Below are 20,386 nucleotides of genomic sequence, written 5' to 3' on the forward strand. Positions count from 1 at the left end.
CTGAAGCTGCTGCCCCCGCGACCCGACCCCGGATAAGAGGAAGAAAATGGATAGATGGATGGATGGATGGATAATTAATACATGTTGATGAATATTAAGGGATTATCTACATAAAACAAGCTCCTACGCATTGCTGAAAACTTCCTTGAGTTAGTTTTGTCTTATTTCAAGTGTACTAAGACATTTGAACTAGAAACTAGACCAAACATACCTGGAAAGATTTTGCAGTGGAGTTTCGGTTCCTCACATTTATCACTTAAAATTAGCAAAAAACAATCTGTTAAAACATCTAAACTATTCTTCTGCACAGATACTTATACCCTTTATAATGAGCATATGTTCTAATGTTAAGCCAATATAAATACAATACAATGAGTAACTTTTCAACACAGAATAGGAGCTTGTTTTGAGTCGATAATTCCTTATTATTGATGAAAAATAACTGGTTATAAATGAAATAACGACATTTTAACTGAAAATATGAGACAAATGTCTTGATCCACTTATAACAAGTACTTTTCCCCCAATATTAAGGAAGTATTTACTAGATGTTCTCACTTGTAACAGGTTAAGTTCAATCTGCCAATGGAACTAGAACTTTCTCGTCAATATTAATGAATTATTTACTTTAAAAACCTCCTATATCTTGCTGAAAAGTTACGTGTACACTAGAAACTTAACAAAAATACTTGGTAAGACTTTTACTTTTTGCAGTGAACTTGGATTCCTGGAAAGATAAGAATGACAAAAGATTTTTTTCTTCTGAAAAACATGGGAAAAAAACTGAGGATTGTAAACCATTTCTAAAACAGCATTTCTCTTTTAGTCATGTAGATTATAAAAACAACCGTAACAGCTGAATGCTGCGCAGGGTGTTCGCTTATGGCCACATAAAAGTTCTGTAAGATGTAAACATTTTATGTCAACCAGCAGAAAACCTGCGGAGCGCAGAATGAACACGTTAAAGGGTGAAAACATGAGAGGAAACGTAGCTGACTTCCTGTGTTGTTGCTGCCACCTGCTGGACAAACAAGGAAAATGCTTCCTCTGTTAAACGTTTCAGACGTGCAGGAATGTTTTATTTGTTTAGTTTTTATGGTTGCAGTGCAGGCTGACCTGATCACACAGTTTAATTACCTGCAGTATCTGAAGAGGTACCATTAACATCATTTAACATCATCATAGCAGCAGTTTATCCGCATTATTATCCAAAAGGTACTGGTTTGTGGATATGCCTCCCTCTTGTGTCCATAAACACTCACTGCTAAAATGTTTAACTCCCGTGTTGTTGAATTTAGTCAGATGCGGATCTTCTTAAAAGTGGTAACATTTCTAACCCCAGGTCACTTTAATAAGCTAAATATTTCTATGTATTTACTGACAGAATATTGTTTTGGGTTGTTTTTTTTCTTGAAATGTGTCTAATTTAATCATACTTGATTTAAAGATCATTACAGTGAGGGCTTCATCTTACCGTTTTTGGTGAGATTTCTAACTGAAGGTTACGTAAAGCTGCGTTTATGTTGCAAATGTGCGCAAACTTTGTCTAAATTCCACTAATGTCGAAAAAACACTAAATTAGAAACGGAGCTAAAAGACTTTATGAAAACGATGCTATTAAAAACACATAGACATAACATAAGAGTAGACCCCGGCGGCCATCTTGGAGCGGTATACCTTCCTACTTTGCTCAATCAAAACAGCAGATGATGCCTCAGCAGTGAGGGATATTGTTGTTCTGATCTATGGACTATTGATGTGAGGGCTCCACAGACAACATTTCACAAGTAAGATGGACATATTATTGTGTATATATTGTGATTGGAATATTACTTTACTGTATTTATGTCCACCGGTGAGATACCAGCTAATATTAGCTACAGTGCTTGGTGTAATACGGGTTCAGCCGCTATGAAGGCTAACTGAGATTCTGTAAATAAAAAAAAAAAGTAATTATTCTCTAACATTGACTTAGATTATCTGACACAGAGCCTAGATTATAAATTAAACAATGCAACATATATTATAAAACTTATATTATGTGTTATAACATTTACCAGCAAAGTTTACACAGGTGGTAAAGACTATTATTTGCATGTAATTCTTTCACTAAGATACATCCCAAATCTCTTCTGTTTTTGTTTCGAAAGTTTCATAAAGACACGATGTGAGGAAGAAGAGGGAGAATCTATAAAGAGAGACAGATTCACTGCAGCACGGATGAATCTCACATCGGATTTTGGACTCAATCTCAGCTGCTGAATTTCTCTGAAGCTAGAACTAGTCGGCTGAAAAACATATATATGTAAATATATATACATACATACACATATATATACACATATAAACATGTAACCAATATATTATTTAGTATTAATCATTATTTGTGCTTGTATAGTTATATAAATATGTATTGATATTATTAAATAATTTATTAAATAAATTATGAACGGCTGTGGGCTTTTTAATATGCTCGTCATAATCAATATCAGAATATTCTATTCCTATTCTATTGTTATAGCCACTAAGCATATTTAAATAAGCTGAACTATGTATTAAAAACATAAATAATACTATTGTTTATAAATGTAGCTTTGATAGATGTTATGATCGATTAAATGCGCTGATACGTCATTGTGCTGCTAAACACATAACGCTGAGTGGAGTGGTGGACCGCTCCAAGATGGCCGCCCTAAATCTCGTCAGCGACAATAGGCGAGAGCGGTCCATGAGGCATCTACCCTTATATTATCTCTATGGTTAAAAACATACCGCGCCATTATCCTCCCACCACTTCCTGCCGTTTTCTTCTTCGTGGTTTGCGCCAGCGCCAACTTCCGGTGTTTGATCACGTGACTCTTGACGCGAAGGACGTATTTCCGTGGCAGTTTTGCGAAACAAATTAATTTCAATACGGCTAAAAAAAAAACAAGCAAAAATACAAAACAAACAAAAAAAACACTTGATCCTGGCACCAAAGGTTTACATTGAAAAATTATATATTTTTTAATTTACGTTTTTCTTTAAGAAAATTTATTTTTGAAATAAGTTGTGCCATTATATAGTCAAAAACAGTTATTGTTATTGAAACTGAAAATCTACACACCCCCCGCCCCCCCCCCCAAAAAAAATTCTTTATTCTACATTTAAGATAAATGTTTAGGAATTACTTAAAAAATATATATTTTTACTACAGAGACGAATAAAATATGACAGTAGGTAGCAGATTAATTTCTTTCACTTGCTATTGATGTTTTATTCTGTACAGAGGGACAATTTGTACAAAATAATCTAGATATATAACACTACATGAAACAAGGTAAATCATATATACAATAAATGAATCATATAGTACAGGTCACATACAAAAGGACACTTAAGTTAACAAGTTCTGGAAATTATGTGTTAAAATTAAAATACCTAGATCCTGTGGAAAGAGAACAAGCCACCAAATAATTTCTAAATAATCTTTTCTTATTATAAATGACTTGTTTTCAGCACTAAAAGAAAATTCCAACATTCTGGACTGAATAAAATAAAAACCCATTTCTCCCAGCAGGCAGAAATGTATTGACCGACAGAAGAAACCAGTTTGGTGAATGTCATTCCTCCAAGGTAAAAGGTACATGTTTGACATGGTCAGTCTAAATTTACAGCTTTTTTTGCGTTCAAGCAAATACAGTATTAATACAGTTCAACTAAGTCACAATGTCAGTTTTTTTTTCTTTTTTCACATCTGGCATTTTTGAGGTCATTTTTCACACCAGTCCGTTTTCAGCACTGGGCTTTTTGAACGGCCAGGGATGGAAAAAAAGACGATGCAACACATTAGACTGAAAGAAAACAAAAATAATCCAGCAAGTTTAAACAATGGTACTTACTGGAAAACACCAAGAGGGGCTTAAATTATTTAACTTAAGAAAAAATTATTGAGAAACTATCAAAAAGTTTGACTGAAGAATCATTAATTTAAAAATAAATTACCTCTAACATTTTAATTGCATTCAAAATCATATAAATGTAAAAAAAAAAGGAGAATAATAAAAGGTCCTAATCAAAGTTTTCAGATGTAACAGAAGAGATATTTTTCCTTTCACCCATTCAACCGTGCAAATTTTGCAATGTGCGCACAGAAACCTCAAAACAAAAAAAACAAAAATAAACTTTCTATGCCGTTGCCGTGGCAACAGCAAAAGCACAAACATTTTCCACGTCATTTTTCTTCCAGTGCAGAAAGTACCATTGTTTGAACTCATCTGGTTTTCAAAGAAAGGAAAAGAAAACGGAGCGGCATATGGCACAAAAACAATAAGACGGAAACTTAAAAAATAATAATAATAATAATAAAAATGTCCACGGGACATTTAAAAAAAAAATAAAAATAAAGTAATCCTCTTCTTTCCTCGCCATTTTTTAAATTTGTTTATTTTATTTTTTCTGAACAACGCAAGGCTGAGAACAGGCCCAAGTTTGGTCTTAAGTGTGCTGGAGGAAAAAATAAAACAGTGGCAACAAACAAACAAAAAGGCAGGCAGTCGATAAATCAAGCATAAAGAACGCAACAGTCTTGGCACCCAAAACAGAAATAAACTACGATCGCGTTTTATTTTTTTAAACCCGAACAGCGGAGTTCTCCGTTCCCGCAGAACTAAAGACACAACCCGCAAACGTCTGATTTTGTAGAAACGAACGTTGTGCTGTCCACCGTTGCAGTGGTGAAAGAACGGGGACGAAACGGGACAAAAGACACAAAACACCATCATCATCCTCGGAGAAAAAATAAAATAACCTGAGAAAGTGGAAAAACAGAGAGGCGGCTGAAGAGTTTCTGCAGGAATGAAGACAAACTGAAGGATTGTGGGTAAAAGAAACGCGTTTCGCCAGCGTTATTCTGTCCGTGGAGGGTCTAGAGCCCGTCGTGGGTGGTCAACATTTCTTCAGCTCTGCGGTGGGACTCCAAGGCTTTTGTGGTGTAGATATCCTGAGGCAACTCAGACTTGCGTCTCACCATGGGCCGCTCTTTTCGCTGCTCCCCCTGCAACTGAGGTTGGGAACAGAAGCATAAAGTTGGTCATGCTCAGCGCGTTTCATGAAAGTCACCGTGAAAAGACGTCGTCTCGTTTACGTTGCCCAACGCTGGAGGGCAAAAACACGATTCTTCTAACTACGTGATTCAGTGCACCGCAGCAGAGGGGAAAATGATGCAGAGAAACCGCCATGAAACAACTACAACTCGCTATTCAGGCAGACTCGTTGCCATAGCAACTGACAACGACGCCGCTTTACGTTTCTGGATGCAACAACAACAACAAAAAAAAACATTTCCCACATAAAGAACAGAACGCTACAGTTTTATGTTTTTAAGGCTCAATGTTTATTTTGCGATTATTGATACGTGATTGCTGTGTTAGCTTAGCTACTGCTGCTAGTAGCTAAGCTAACACAGTGGTGGTGGATTAGCTAATTTAAACTCCTGCTCTGCTGATGATCCGTCAGAGTTTAGTACACCTTTTCTTTTATTTTAAAACCGAATTCCACGGCACGTCTACATGCTAAGATTGTCATAGTCAAGCTAGCATAACTGACCTACTTCCCTCTCCCTCGCAATAGTTTTTCTTATTTAAAACTGTTTTCTGACCTTGTCATCTAGTGGTCTTAATGTTGACAATTAGTAGCAAAGCACTCTGTCCCTTTTTTTTTTTTTCTTCTACATCAGGCGTACATTCAAGATTTAGTGCGCCATGTTGACAATTTAGCAGCTAAATCCAATGCTAGTCGTCGTTAGCGAGAAGCTTTTTGCCCTCCAGTAGGGAGAAGAGGGCGGGATCTTTCACGAGTTCCCGTCGAAGAATAACTCAAAACCACATTTTTCCCTCACTCTTTTGCGGCTACGCTACGCACAGACTCGTTGCCATAGCAACCGCCGCCGCTAATGTATCAGGATTCAACACACACACAAAAAAAACAACACGCAAACATTTCCCATGCAAACAACAAATCATTCAGTCCGTTACAGTTTTATATTTTCATTTTTAATTAGCGATAAGCTAATTAGCTCCCGCAAGTACCAGAGGTCCACTCTTTCAGTTTTCCCCTCACAGTGATGTGTAATGTTTTTCTTTTTTATTCATTTATTATGTACTTTCAGAAGAGTCTTGGTCTCTAAGAGTCTTTACTTAAAAACTTATATTTCTGCAATAACAGCAAAATTCCAACCTACATTTATGGGAAAGCAGATATTAAACATTATTAGGCAGTTTGATATTTTAATAGCATTAAGCTAAGACTTTTTTTATACTTCAAGTCAGATAAAGTCACATATTTCATACGTCTCTCTTCAGTTATATTCTTTTCCTGATATTTTAAACTAAAAACTTCGCATCACTTAAACACCTAAGATGTCGTCTCCATCTTTTGAAGTTTAGTCGTTTCTTAGATGTGTCCCTGAATTTTTCTGAAATCGACGGAAACTAAATTAAATTTTAGTTGATTAATAAATTAATTGGTCCAAGAAGTGGAGATGGAGAGAAAGTCAGGTTTACCTGAGTTGCGCCCTCCTCAACTGCCTTTTTTAACCTCTGTACATCTTCTATGAAAGGGACATCCGTTTCCATAGCAACAGGACTTATGATGTCATAGGAATCGAGATACAAACAGAACTGGACAGCAAAGAGAGGGAAGCAAGAAGAAGAAGAAGAAGAAGAAGAAGAAGAAGATGGAGAAAGAGTTTCAGTGGCATGCAAAGAAGAAGAAATCTACAAAACTCTTCACTTCTGGGACACATCTTTAAAAAAACGTATTAATATTTAAAGTTAAAGATTTAAAATGTTAAACAGAATCCCCTTGAAAAGCTCCTAATGCTGCATGTTTTCTATGTATTTAGCGTTTTTCTGATGTGAAACTGAATAAAATCTACACTTTTATACATTATGTTGCTGTAATGAAGTGACAACACACACAAGTATCTATTAGTCATTCAGTCACGTGATTGTAATAATTAACACAAAAACACTTAAAATACGTCAATTTTAGACTATTTTCTTTAAGACAACAAAATATGTTTTAATCGGTTTGACAAATTTCCTTTTGCTGAATTATTCTGAATTTTGGAAAGTTATTTATGAGTTACTGTTTAATATTTATCTCAAATGACGGGTTATCATATAATTTGTTCAGGTTTTTTTCAGTGTCGTTGACCCGTACGTCACAGAACTTAAAACTTTTTCATTATGGAAGTCTTTGTTTGCCAACATTTTGACTGGAATCGGCTGATTTTAAGTTTCTTAGCAGACGGTTGGCACATTTTTCCTCTGAATTTTTGACTTTTTTTCCTCTGAATTAGTTAAAAATCAGTTAAAAATCTGACATTTTTCTGGTCAGTGAACTCACCATATCTGTATACTTTCAAAATCATAAATTTATTCAAGATTAAAATTTTACTACACAGTTGTGAGTTATGGGTCTATTTTCACATTAGCGAACATTTAATTAAAGATGTTAAATATTTAATGTGAGGACTTGTGGTAAAAGTAAAACATCCTGGTTTTCTAGAGAGAAACAGGTAGAAATAAATGTTAAATCTGGAGTTTACCTGTGGATTTGACTTGGCGAGATTCTCGATCCTGATCCACGCCTCTTCTCGCTCTTTCGACTTTGCTTTTTCTCTGTTCATCAAAACACCAAAATGTCTCAGATTTCATCGATTTCATCAACCAACAAACTGAAAACACAAAAATCCAACAGCGGTGAAACGCTGAATCATCGTAGAATGATGGAAAAAAAAGGACTTACTTATTTTTCTCTGCTCTAAACTGCTGTGTGCAATCGTCAAACAGTTTCTGGTTCATCTCCATGAAAAGCTTCAGAGCGTTGTAGATGAGGCCGTGGATGGTCCTGTGGGGAAAAAACTAAATTATAGTAACATTTAAAAACAAAAACATAAAGTTCTGCCTCAGATCAAACAACTTTATGCAAATTATCCGTCAATGTTCTGGTCAATTAATGGATTTTGATTCATTTTAAGGTTTTTACAGTAAAAAGAAACGAACATGACATTTGGTCTAATGTAACAGAAATAGTAAACATTTATGCAGAGAAACGTTTTGAATGACAGACTTACTGTAGTACTGAGGCCTAAACATACATTCTGATATTTTCTACTTTCTTTTCTAATAAAATAAATGACTGATGACAGAAAATTTTATTTTTGTGAGATTTTCTGTTAATTGTACCAAAGTATTAGCGCCCGGCTGTGAGGATTTCTATTTAATTATGAGAATAATTAAATTCTCGTAATGAAATAAGTTATAATATTAGCAGAAGAAAGACAGACTTTTACCAGAAAGACTTAAAATTATAAGAAAAAAATTGTTTAATGAGAAAAAATGCAACTAATTGTTTTTTTTATTTTTTGTGTTCATTTTGTTATTAGCCTGTTGTTACTGCAACCATACTGAGGAAAAGTCAAAAATTAGAAAAATGAATTCTGAGGGGATTAAAAAAATCATAATGTGGAGAAAAGAAGTCAACAGGGAAAAGTCAAAAATTCAGAGGAAAAAAGTAAAAAAAATTCTGAAGAAGTAAAAAATTCAGAGGGAAAAAACGTCAAAAATTCAGAGGAAAAGTCAAAAAAATTCTGAAGAAGTAAAAAATTCAGAGGAAAAATGTTAAAAATTCAGAGGGAAAAAAAAGTAAAAAAAATTCTGAAAAAAAAAGTAAAAATTCAGAAGAAAAAAGTAAAAAAATTCTGAAGAAGTAAAAAATTCAGAAGAAAAATGTCAAAAATTCAGAGGAAAAAAAGTCTAAATCCAGAGGAAAAAAGTCAAAATTCTGAAGAAAAAATGTCAAAAATTCAGAGGAAAAATGTCAAAATCTGAGAAAAAAAGAAAACTGAGAAAAAACACTAAGAAAACATGAAAACTCTCAGATTAAAGCCAGGCCTCAGGGAACAGAAATCAGGCAGGACTGATTCTGCCTGCAGCACAAACTGAGCAGAAACTGTCCCCAAACACAACAGCAGGTGGCGATGTTGCATAACTTACTTGTTCCAGTGCGTCTTAGAGTTTCGGTAGAGAGCGGGAAACATGATGGGCAGAATCTTTGCTGCGTTGTCGCTGATCAGACTCATGATGTACTCGTTGTTCCAGTAGTACAAGGCCCGCTCCGCCACCTGACGGAGGAAAACGACGCGCCGCTCAGTTTACGCTAAATCACAAATCCTGACAAGTCTTCACACTTCACGGCTAAAAACCCCAAATACAGATCTCTGCAGGTTGGTTTTGTTCTGATTTCAGTTTTAAAATTCTGACTGGAAGCACCAAGAAGCAGCTATTAGAAAATTACATTTGATTAGGTTTAAATATGACACTGAATCATTGCCAAAAGTACATAATAGATTTTTTTATGTATTTTGTTCATTTATTGAGTTTTGTCTTTCTATGTCATGAACATCATTCTCTGGGGTGGGTATTGTGGTGGAAAGCATTTTTCAAAAGGGGCCATGGTCCCCTCTGACCCACCTTTTGGGATCGCCACTGCCTATGTTAAATAATATGGTCAAAGTCCTGACAGTTATTTCTATTTTAAGACAAAATACCATTGAAATCATGCTCAGCTGTGACATTATTAAAAAAATGATATATTTTTTAAACTTGTCACTAAAATGTAGCATCTTGGAAAAATAAGAAAAATAGCTTGAAAATACACATATTTCTTCTTTATTCGTTGTCTCTCTCAATTTATCCAGATTTGGGGAAAAATACTTACATTTGTTTTCATTGGTGTGGTCAGATCAGGCCAGTAAGAATTTTAGCAAGGCACAGCTTAATTTTTTATTATTATTTCTTATTTATTTATTAATTTATTGGGCTTTATTGGGACAGGAACATGATTCTCTGTGGTGGAAAGCATTTTCCAAACAGGGCCGTGGCCCCCTCAGGCCCCCCTTTTGGGATCACCACTGCCCATACATAATAATGACATAACATTACTCAATCAGAAATCAGTGCACTGTTATATGTATCTAAATAAGTGGACTTCTTGTACATAATGTAACGTTTTGAAGGTTGACTGAACCTTTTTAATTGTTTTTCCTTCGTTTCTCTCCCGTACCTGGAAGTGTGGGCTGGATACACACTTGGCCAGCTGCCGGAAAAGCGGCTCCTGAACTTTAACGAACTCCGAGGGCTCAATGACGTCCAGGATTTCCTCCAGCTCATTGAGAAACATCACCTCCTTTGGGCTGTGAGTCTTTGGCCAGTACTTTAGTAGAGCCATTACTACCTGCGGGGATAAATGCAGGGAAGAAACCAGTTATAAAGGATAAAGTGACAAAACAAAGACGTACTTTATCCCTTTCTTTATAGAACGTACCGGCTCAGTTAATGTGCTGTCCTTTTCCAAAAACTGCACCACACAGTAGGCCAGCTGCATCAAGCCAAACATTAAGAAAAAGTTTTAATTTATTTGGAAGAAAACCCCCTGAAGCAACTCTGACGCGAGGTGAGAACATTCATCAACAGGTCGGGACAGGAAAAATGTAAATAATTTACATGCCACACCCAACAGCTTCTTAGGAAAACAACAAGCTGAGCTTTTACTGCTTCATTGATTCGGCTGGAACAAACCTGTGGATGGTAGACACTGAGTGATTTGACTTTGTGCAGAGGCAGTAAAACCTTCAACAGGAAAATCTTGTGCTCCTCTTTCAGTGGTAAGGCAAATCCATTGATTATACTGAAAAAAAAAATAATAAAAAGACATAAAAACTTCAGTTGTATGACAAAAATCCTTACAAAACATAAAACAGAAACATTTTAAAGTGCATTAGAAAAATAAAACCAGGAAACTTCGAGTTGTTGTGTTGACTCTGATGATTATGGCTGTTTTCCTTTTTCTCTGTCAATCAACATTTTATATAACAAATAAAACTGGAAAAACTGAGTGGGAGGAAAAATGTAGTAAAAGATTGATAAAGCTGTGGAGAAAAGTTTTTCCACAAAGAATAAATTTCCACTAAAAAAAGACTAGAAAATGTTTGACTTGAAACTAGGAAATTTCTATTTTGGTGATGAAATAACGCTCATTCACCGAGTGCTAATAGAAAATTAAGTGGAAGGAAAAAAAATTCTTAAGGTTGTGAAGGAAACCACACTACCACAGAGTGCTGCATCCAAGTATTTCTATGGAAAATTGAGTGGAAAGAAAAATGTAAGAAAAGCTTGATAAAGTTATGGAGAAAAGTTTGTTTACAAAGAGTAAATTTCTAGAAAATTTCTGACTAGAATCTAGAAGATTTCTGACTAGAATCTAGGAAATTTCTATTTTTCCTCAAATTGCTGAGATTAATCTAAAAGTTTGAGGGGTTTTTGACTTTATCCAGAAATGTGCTTGTTTTTTTAAAATTAAATTTCTGAGATTAATCTAAAAACTGAATTTTTTTCCCAGAAATAAAATTTAAACTCAAATTTTCAGGTTTTTCTAGAAAGATTTCTGAAATTAATCTCAAAATTTTGTGGAAATTTTCTAAAATGACAGTAAAACAGGGTCCAATATTTTCTACAAGAAGAAGATTTTAATTGGTCATCATTTTCCCCCTAATTAAAAATAAAAAGCCTTTATTAAATCATTGAATTGCAGTCAGACGCCGTGAAAAAATAAGCTGTGGGCCGCAAATGGCCCATGCGCCTCACTTTAGACACCCCTCATCTTCTCCCTCAACTTTTCTGAGCCATAATCATCAAAATAAACAAACATAAACACTTGATTTGTATAATTTAATTGTTTACTTTTGGTCTGGAGTGACTGAAAGAAAGTTTTACCTTCCAAGTATTTCCAGTAGTTCCGCTATACCGTTATGGTGCTCAGTTTCATAGATAAACCTGTAAAAACAACAGCTAATGTTAGCCATGCTAACCCAAACCAATGATCCGGATGCTAGCAGTTTAACATGCGAGTGAGCAGCAACAGGAAACCGACCTATAGAAAATGTTATTGATCTGTTTTCTGATGTACGCCCGCAGCCCCAGAAACTTCCCATAGATCCTGTGGAGAGTTGTTTTCAGGAAGTCTCTCTCTCTGGGATCCTCGCTGTCAAATAGTTCTAAGAGCTGCAGAGTCGGACAGAAAACACATTTTTATTGGATTTGACTCGCTGTGCCTTCTGTGTTCTATGTTAGAGAAATGTTTACCTGCATAACAAATTTCTGATCGATGTATTTCTTCGCTATGTTGGGCTGGAAGTCGGGAGATTCTAAAAACCTAAGAAAAAATTCATAGACGAGCTGCAAAAAAAGGAGAGAAATGCATTTAAAAGCTGGAAAAAACAAAAAAATCTTACCAAGTAGGATCTACAGCAAACATATTAGTTCACCTGAAATGAGACAAAACTAACTTTTCTATCTGCAAACATACCGAAAGAAAACAAAATATTTGTATATGTAAACATATCGTTTTGAAATCAGCAACTTCCCCATGTAAGTAATTTCCCAATATATGTATAATTTTACCAATAATTTCCCTATGTATTTATATTTTTTCTTTTAATCAGTCCACAAATACACATTTATCAGCAAATTCTCCACATATATATTTTATTAATTTATCCAAGTATACTTTTTTTTTTTTTTTTTTTTACAATTTTACCATTTTTACATTTATCAGAAATTTCCCCGTGTGCACATATATATTTTCTTATTTCAAGTGAACCGAGACATTTGCACTCGAAACCAGACCAAAGCCCTTGGTAAGGTTTTGTGTTTTTGCAGCATGAATTTGCAGAACATTCAGGCTAAATTCGATCTGGACCTGCAGGTGCGGCCACGCCGCTTCGAGCGTCGGCTCGTCCTCCTCGGGATCGAACTCCGCTCCGGTTGGGTTGGACGACGGCGGCAACGTTCTGAACATATTCACAGCAAACTGAAAGAAGGAGCAGGAAACAGGAAGCACGCTCCCATCAGACGTTTTCATTATTTACCTGCAGTTGTTTATTCTGAGAAAACAGAAAGACATGGCCTGATTTTTCACCCTCTTTTTGTATTTTTAAAGGTTAAACCGTGTTCCTACAACGACCCTGGAAGGTTTTGCCCCTCCATAATTTAACAGTCTTGTGTTTCTGGTCTTTGTCCGTGTCAACTGACTCCCCTGTGAGCCGCCGCCGCTGCACAGATCACAGGACAACGCAGGTGGCCTACTAAAACACTAGGCGCCTTGTTAGAGAAGATAAGCCACAAAGGTAGGCTGGAGAGCGCCCAGTACGCCCAGTACACCCAGTGATGATGACTCTGGACGCTAAAATCACAACCAGCATGGCTCAGTTAGACGGGAAAAACAAATTTAACTGAGAAAAGTTTGGATGATTTGGGGAAATCTTAGGAAAACTAAAGGAAACACTATTTCAGATTTCTTCTTTTAATCTGAATTAAGAGTTTCAGATTAAAATAATTTTTAGACCAAAGAAATTAAAGTAAAGATCCAAGAATTTGCTACCAAAATCTTACCAAGTAGTTTTGATTTTCTAGTGCAAATGCCTTACTACACTGAAAGTAAAACAAAAACTAACTGAAAAGAAACTCCTCAGCAAGTTACAGGAGCTGTTTTACGTAAATAACTCCTTAATATTGATGGAAAAGTCCTTGGCAGATTATTTCATTTATAACATGGGAAAGATGTCTTATTTTAAGTGAAATAAGCTGCCAATGGGACGAGGACTTTTCTTCAAGTTCAGGGAATAATTGACTTACAACAAGCTCCAATATCGTGCCAAAAATTAGAAAGTTAGTACAAATAAATTAAGATAAAACTAAGATATTTGACTTGAAATGAAACCAAAATTACTTGGTAAGAGTTTCTGTTTTTGCACGAATAATTCAGGGGAAAATCTATTCACACATTTTTTTACAGTGCGTATCTAAAGCTACGTTCACTGCAGGCGAATGCGACACAAATGCGCTTTTTTAGTTGTTTTTTTCCAGCTAAATACAACTTTTTCATCAATCTGAACAATCAAATTCCAACCAAATTCACCCAAAAAATGATCCAATTTGTGCTCATTTTTGGTTTTATTTTTAATTGTTTACCATGTTTTATTAGCGATATTTAAAATATTTTCCCGTTCCAGTGTGGAGTGTTTGATACTAAATTAAAGTTTATTGGTCTTTGACTGATATGTACGGAAGACGATTAGTGCCACTGGAAAAAAAACAAAAACAAAAAAAAAGTTATGACTTTAATCTCAGAATTTTTTGTTTTTTTTCCAGTGGCACTAATCATCTTCCGTAGATATGCCATTGTGAATATTGCCACCTTCCTAAAATAATGGCCCAAGTTTTTTGCAAAACAATCAATAACATATATTCACCATCATCAGCTCTGAATGAAACATAAACTATCAGAGGCCTGTTGATGTTGACACTCAACTTAACCAGGTTAGAAAATTAAGTAACACCGACTAAAATGGCTGCTGTTAAGACGCAGCATGTCATAAGTTGCCATAATTAATAAAATAAACTTTAGAAAGTAAAGCTAACATCCCATTGTGCAAGAAATTCCCCAAATCTATAAAAGTTGTGCAACTGGCTGGATTCTTTTTTCTGCCATTTCTCCGTGACAGTCGGCGCCCTACTGACCATGTGCACCACCTCCGGGTAGATGGGCTCCGTGATGACGTTCCTGTTGTGGGTGATGTACTCGACCATCTCGCTCAGGGCCGCCCGCTTCACCTCCTTCCATTTCAGGTCACTCAGCGGGTCAGAGAGGAAGTCGAAGAGGACGCAGCACTGCCGCAGCTTCTGGATGAACAGCTTCTCCTGTTCTGCTGGAGCCACATCTGCAGGAAAACAGGAACAGTCAGGAAAAAACTGAAAATGTGCAGAAGAGAAAACGACGCGGTTATAACAGGAATGTTTCTTGTTATAACCTGAGCCAGCGGGAGCAAGTAGGTTTTAAATAGTTGGAGTCCCAGGACTGAACCTTGTGGTACTCCACATGTGATTCCTGCCCGTTCTGATGAGAAGCTAAATGACATTTGCAGGTAAATATTATTTTTAGGAATCAACAATTGACGATTAATCTGATTTTTTTTTTTAATTGGGCACATTCTGCAGATTTTTCCATTTAACTTCTTGTATTAGAAAAAACAAAAATTTTATTGCCTAAGAAATAAACATTTTTAGGCAAAATTTTTTTGCCTTATTATTTTTTTTAATTCACTAAATTCTTTAGTGAATTTGAATTTGTGGTTGAATTTGAACCAGGTCAAGCTAAGACTTTGACACTTGAGGATCTTGGGATAAGACATATTTACACACATATTTAAATATCTTAAATGCAAAATACATTTACATTTCGTTCAGGTTGGCTTAATTACCGTTTTGAATTAAGTTTTTTTTCAATAAATGGCTATTTCTAATGTATGTACTCCAGTTAATGATCAATCGATTACTAAAATAGTTGATTAATCATTCAACAATCGATTAATCGTTCAATCAATTAATGATGATTAATCGTTCAACAATCGATTAATCGTTCAATCGATTAATGATGATTAATTGCTCAACAATCGATTAATCGTTCAAAAATCGATTAATCATGATTAATCGTTCAACAAACGATTAATCGTGATTAATCGATTAATTGTTTCAGCCCCATTTCTGTTCCTTCACACAAAGAAATCCCTGTTTTTTCGGTAAGATTTGAACCAATTAAGTGAAAGTATGAAAGAAAAACAACGTGACAATAAAATGTTGAAGACTTAAACAACAACAATTGGCAGCATAACGAGAGAGCCGACAGTCAGAGAAAGAAAAAATGTGGGTTTTCTTTCTAGGACTCTGATCTGACCGTCTTTATTTCGTGGGCCTCTGAACCCAACAGCAGGAGGAAACATCTACATTTCTATCTGGCTGCTCGTGTGATTCAGTAACGATACCTTTACACCGTTATTATCCAGCAATGTGACAACTTCTTCACTACACCTCTCGTAACAGGTTGGTCCGTTTCATAGGTTTCTGTCAGCTGAAACAGACTGAATAAAACCAAATAATGACTCTGAAGACGACTGAAAAGTTCATTTATCCAAGTGCAACATGAGCATCTGTGGACAAAAACGCCTTGTTGATATCAGATTAGCGGCGAATGGACAGTCTGTTTTCAGATAACAGAAAAGCAACAGTGGCTCGAATATTCACTTGTTACAACCAAAGTATGCAGAATTTTTTTCCTGAAAACAAAAAACAAGAGGAACCCCAACAAAACTGGACGACATCAACATCTAAGAGCAGGAAGCATGCGGCTAAAAATTCACATAATGTTTCCTGGTTCAACGTTCAAATATGGTTGAAATTCAGTTTGATTCTCATCTCCCTTCCCTGATCCCTCTGGGGTTTCTCACATTGAGCTCGATTTCTCTGGCAGGGTTTCAACCGGGGCAATCAGCAAACAAAGACGTCGTGAACGATGACTTAAATTTTCAAAGCCGTTTTTAGAATAGTATTCTGCCTGTAGTTTTAGCAATGGCAACGAACACAGTGAACAATGTTCATTACATTTTCTGAACAAAATCATTTAAAGACAGAGATTTAGCTGCTTTAGGGAGTCTTGTCACTAAATCCAAATAATCTACTGCTGGCCACGCCCCCAACTCAACGTTTACACTCGCCCCTTGAAAATGGCTGCAAACATACATGGAATTATACAACCATGCATCTTTGAAAAGCAGAAGTGGAGCCTCCTGCACAAATAACAAGAATGCAGCAACTGGCTTCTGGATGGTAAGTCAACAACAAAACACTTGTCTTTTCCAGCAGCCATTGTACCAAACATGTCCAGACTTTTGCATCCAATCAACTGCAGATTACCAAAATATTGCATTAATATGCAGTGAAAAAAATCCAATAACTGCCTTTTTCTAGTGCTCTGCAACAGAGAGGGCTGCAACATCTGGCAGCGGCTGAAAGGAAAACATAGGCAGCCGAACGCATTCACTCCTCGTTGTGAGAATGCACATGTACAGTCATAGCCTGTAAAGAAAGGAACGAAGAAAATGCACAGACTTGGTGTGCAGCTTTCCTACAACCTGGCAGGTTCTAGGTAAGCAGAGACATGATGGGGATTTGGCTCCGACACAAACACGCACTTCTGCAGCGTCAGTCTCAGGTCGGCCAGTTTATCCTGATGACAGCGCGAGAATGCCACAGCTTTGGAGCTGCCATGTGTGTAAAAAGGTCCAACATCCGTTACATTTGTCTTTATTAGCTGCGTTTCCATCACAAATACAAACAAAACTTTGTCAACATTCAGCTGATGTCAGAAAATTGACCTTCATCACTTTTTAGCAGGAAAAAAACCAATTTTTTGGTATTTTTTTCACTGTAGCAGAATACATTGAACCATACTACACATGCTTACATTTTTAAAACATGACCTTTATCAATTTAAATTAAACAGAATCCCACAGTTATGCATTTAGTGTCACACAGTGGTGCTAAATCTACGTAGGCTTAGTGCAAAGAACATTTTTACTGCACTGGGGATTTAAGAGGGCAGATATTTACGATAAATGGAGAACATCCCAAAATCCAGGGAGGGGAAAGTTGTTGTAACCTCAGGTATAAAACTATAGGTGTGTTATTGGTGCCATCACAATTTATCTAAAAGAACTAAAGGCCTGTCGCAATTCGCAAAAACTCAATTAATCGCATAATAAATTAAAACGAGCAATAATTACCATGATTTACATGATTTTTCTAATTTTTTTCCCCTCTTTCTACCAAAAACTGAATAAATTCAGTGAACCTGCTGGACCTGAGAAGAACAAAAAGGGTTACAGCTACATCAGCTAAAAAGCTTTCAGACCTGCGACGTCCCATAATGCACAGGGACATACGGACGGACGGAGACGTGGCGTAACGCTTCGCTCCTCCGGCGCTGTCAGGACTTAAGTTGCCTCTGTTACATAAGCCCGTCTCCTTGCGCTATAAACTTTCTGTACGCTCTGAAAATACCCACCGGCTTGTTGTGCAACAGATAAAGAGCCAGTGTTCTGATCCCAAAATTGATGTTTGCCACAATGTGACTTCTATTAACGTAATTCATGCGAGCCTCAGGTGGGAAACAGTCATGCAGAGGCTCTTTGTGTCTGCGCTCACACAGCAGGCAGGACAGAGGGAGATTTATGTGAATCGTTCCTGTTCGAAACAGAAACATAATGAAGAAGTGGAGTCACACTGGGACCAGTCTGCGGTTCGGTCCACAGAGCTGGGACGGCTTTCTACGCAGAACCATTTGTGATCAATGCCAACATTGACAAAATACTATTTATAGCCGCGTAGAGAAACGCGTCAGATTTTAAAGCCTGTGTGACCAATTTGGCTGCATCCTTAAAAACAAACACTAAAAGTTCAAATTAAGAAAAAAAAATTCACAAATTGGAAGTAAACTTTTAAAAATGTATTTATTTACAATTCGACAATTCATGAAACGACTAAATTAGGGATACACCGAATGTAGTTTTCTGGCCGATCGCTGATTATCAATCTTGATTGATTCCGATTTTGGCCAACACCAATTTTTCTTTTGGCTGAAATGTTGCTAATTATAGTCGCATTATTTGTTTAAAACACACCGGACCCGCGCTTAGCTCGACTGCAGAAAGAGTCGGCCTTTAAACGCTCACTGGTTACCATGGCTACCCTTCATTTATCCTGCCGTTTTAGCACTAGCTAGCATGTTGTCATGTACTACAGCCGTTTATCACAGTGTGATAAAACAAGTTATTCTACCAAATTGACATTAGAGAATTAAAAGCATCTTAATGACCTGTAAGCAATGGATGCAGGCAAGTCACAATAAGCAATAGATCAATTAATAAAATGATGAATTAAAACAAATTCAGTTTCCATTTTGCATGATTTATTTTTCCCTTTCTACCAAAAACTGAACAACAAAGTCTTCAGTTTGTTGCTCTGGTCTCTAATAACCCTTTATTTGTTTACAGGAACTTCATGATTAATTTTATTTAATGTTTTTTTTTTATTTTGAATATTTAAAATGTCTTCCAGTAAGGGTGTTAAATATTAATTAGAATTTAAACTTTATTATCATTTATCACAATAACTTCTGGGACAATTTATCGTCTGTAAAAGAATGAACAAAACCTTTTTTTTAAAAATGATACTTCATATTTTTCTCATTCCAAACACAAATTTTTCTTATTTTCTTGAAATAAGAAAAACTAGTGAGTAAAAATGTAATATGCTAAATAAGACCAAAACTCTTCAGAACAACTGAAAACCATTTACTTGCAGTTTTCTCCAATTCCGATTGTTTTCTACCTGCAACATGAATTTGTGCTAAACTCCTAGAAAACATGCAAAGTCACTTAAATCAGAGCAGAAAACTTTTATATTTCCTGCAGCTTTCAATAAAAGCATCACACCAATTTTTCTGATCACTGATAAGCGACTGAAACATCAAATAAAAAATGTATTTGATACTTTGATGCGTTTCCTACAAAGCATTTGGGATTGTTGTGTATAAATGAGCATTTGGCACAAACCTCCAGTTTAGATGATTGGATCTCAAGACATTAAATTTAAAAAAACAATAATATCCCGACTGCGTTCATCCAATTTCAAACAGTTAAAACAGTTGCTTAAGGGACTATTCCAGGGAAAGAACTGAAATGGATTTAATAAACTCTTTGTAGAGAAGAAACATGTTATAATTCAGGTTACATATTGATCCGTTCGTAACCCGACTCTATAAGGGCTGAGTTGCACCAATCTGACTTTTCCTGATCAATACTGATTTTCTGCTTTTCTCTGACATCTGACCTCCAGACAGGGTCAAGTTTTCCTCTGATAAAAAACAAACTATAAAACAAAAGTTAGGCCCGTCACAATAAACTCTGCTGGGCGACAAATTGTCCCAGAAATTATTGCGATAATCTAAAATGTTGATTTGAGACCATTTTCGACTGATTAGGCATAACAATGCAATAACATTCACAAAGGTAAATTAAGTTTAATTTCTAACATTTAACACCGGAAATTGGAGCCATTTTAAATAAGCAGAATAAATAAACAATGAATTATGAAGTTTCTGTAAACAAATTTGTCCTTCAAAAAAAGCACCAGACTGAAGGCTTTTAGCATCCAGCTTTTGGTAGAAAGTGAGAAAAGTGATAAATCATACAACTGGAAATTAGTTAACTTGTTTTAATTTATCAAGCAATTAATTGATTTACTGATTATTAAGCATTTTTACTTATTTATTCTCTATTTTAACTGATATTTCATCTCTTGAGCTACATAAATAACAGCTAAACCAGGCATTTTGACCATCTACAACAGCTAAACCAGGCATTTTGACCATCTACAACAGCTAAACC

The 20,386-nt window shown here is 35.8% G+C and overlaps 1 protein-coding gene across 4 annotated transcripts in view; it reads right to left on the reverse strand.

The window, feature by feature from the left end:
* Nucleotides 1-3,227: 3,227 nt before the first annotated feature.
* The window catches only part of ppp2r5ca (protein phosphatase 2, regulatory subunit B', gamma a), a 37,920-nt gene continuing 20,761 nt past the window's right edge, over nucleotides 3,228-20,386 (reverse strand). For 2 of the 4 annotated variants that reach the window (XM_017302622.1, XM_008399908.2), the window contains 13 exons: nucleotides 14,625-14,824; nucleotides 12,805-12,915; nucleotides 12,189-12,281; nucleotides 11,977-12,107; nucleotides 11,820-11,879; nucleotides 10,626-10,734; nucleotides 10,372-10,425; nucleotides 10,111-10,281; nucleotides 9,042-9,169; nucleotides 7,792-7,893; nucleotides 7,592-7,664; nucleotides 6,543-6,659; nucleotides 3,228-5,041 (listed from right to left, as the gene is read on the reverse strand). In XM_017302622.1, coding sequence (XP_017158111.1) covers nucleotides 4,907-5,041; nucleotides 6,543-6,659; nucleotides 7,592-7,664; nucleotides 7,792-7,893; nucleotides 9,042-9,169; nucleotides 10,111-10,281; nucleotides 10,372-10,425; nucleotides 10,626-10,734; nucleotides 11,820-11,879; nucleotides 11,977-12,107; nucleotides 12,189-12,281; nucleotides 12,805-12,915; nucleotides 14,625-14,824 — 1,484 coding nt within the window. In that variant the 3' untranslated portion in view covers nucleotides 3,228-4,906. The remainder of the gene's footprint in view (nucleotides 5,042-6,542; nucleotides 6,660-7,591; nucleotides 7,665-7,791; nucleotides 7,894-9,041; nucleotides 9,170-10,110; nucleotides 10,282-10,371; nucleotides 10,426-10,625; nucleotides 10,735-11,819; nucleotides 11,880-11,976; nucleotides 12,108-12,188; nucleotides 12,282-12,804; nucleotides 12,916-14,624; nucleotides 14,825-20,386) is intronic. The other 2 variants (XM_017302623.1, XM_008399909.2) reach the window with 1 other exon arrangement.

Source organism: Poecilia reticulata, linkage group LG22 (assembly GCF_000633615.1).
Source record: "Poecilia reticulata strain Guanapo linkage group LG22, Guppy_female_1.0+MT, whole genome shotgun sequence".
NCBI classification, from domain to species: domain Eukaryota; kingdom Metazoa; phylum Chordata; class Actinopteri; order Cyprinodontiformes; family Poeciliidae; genus Poecilia; species Poecilia reticulata.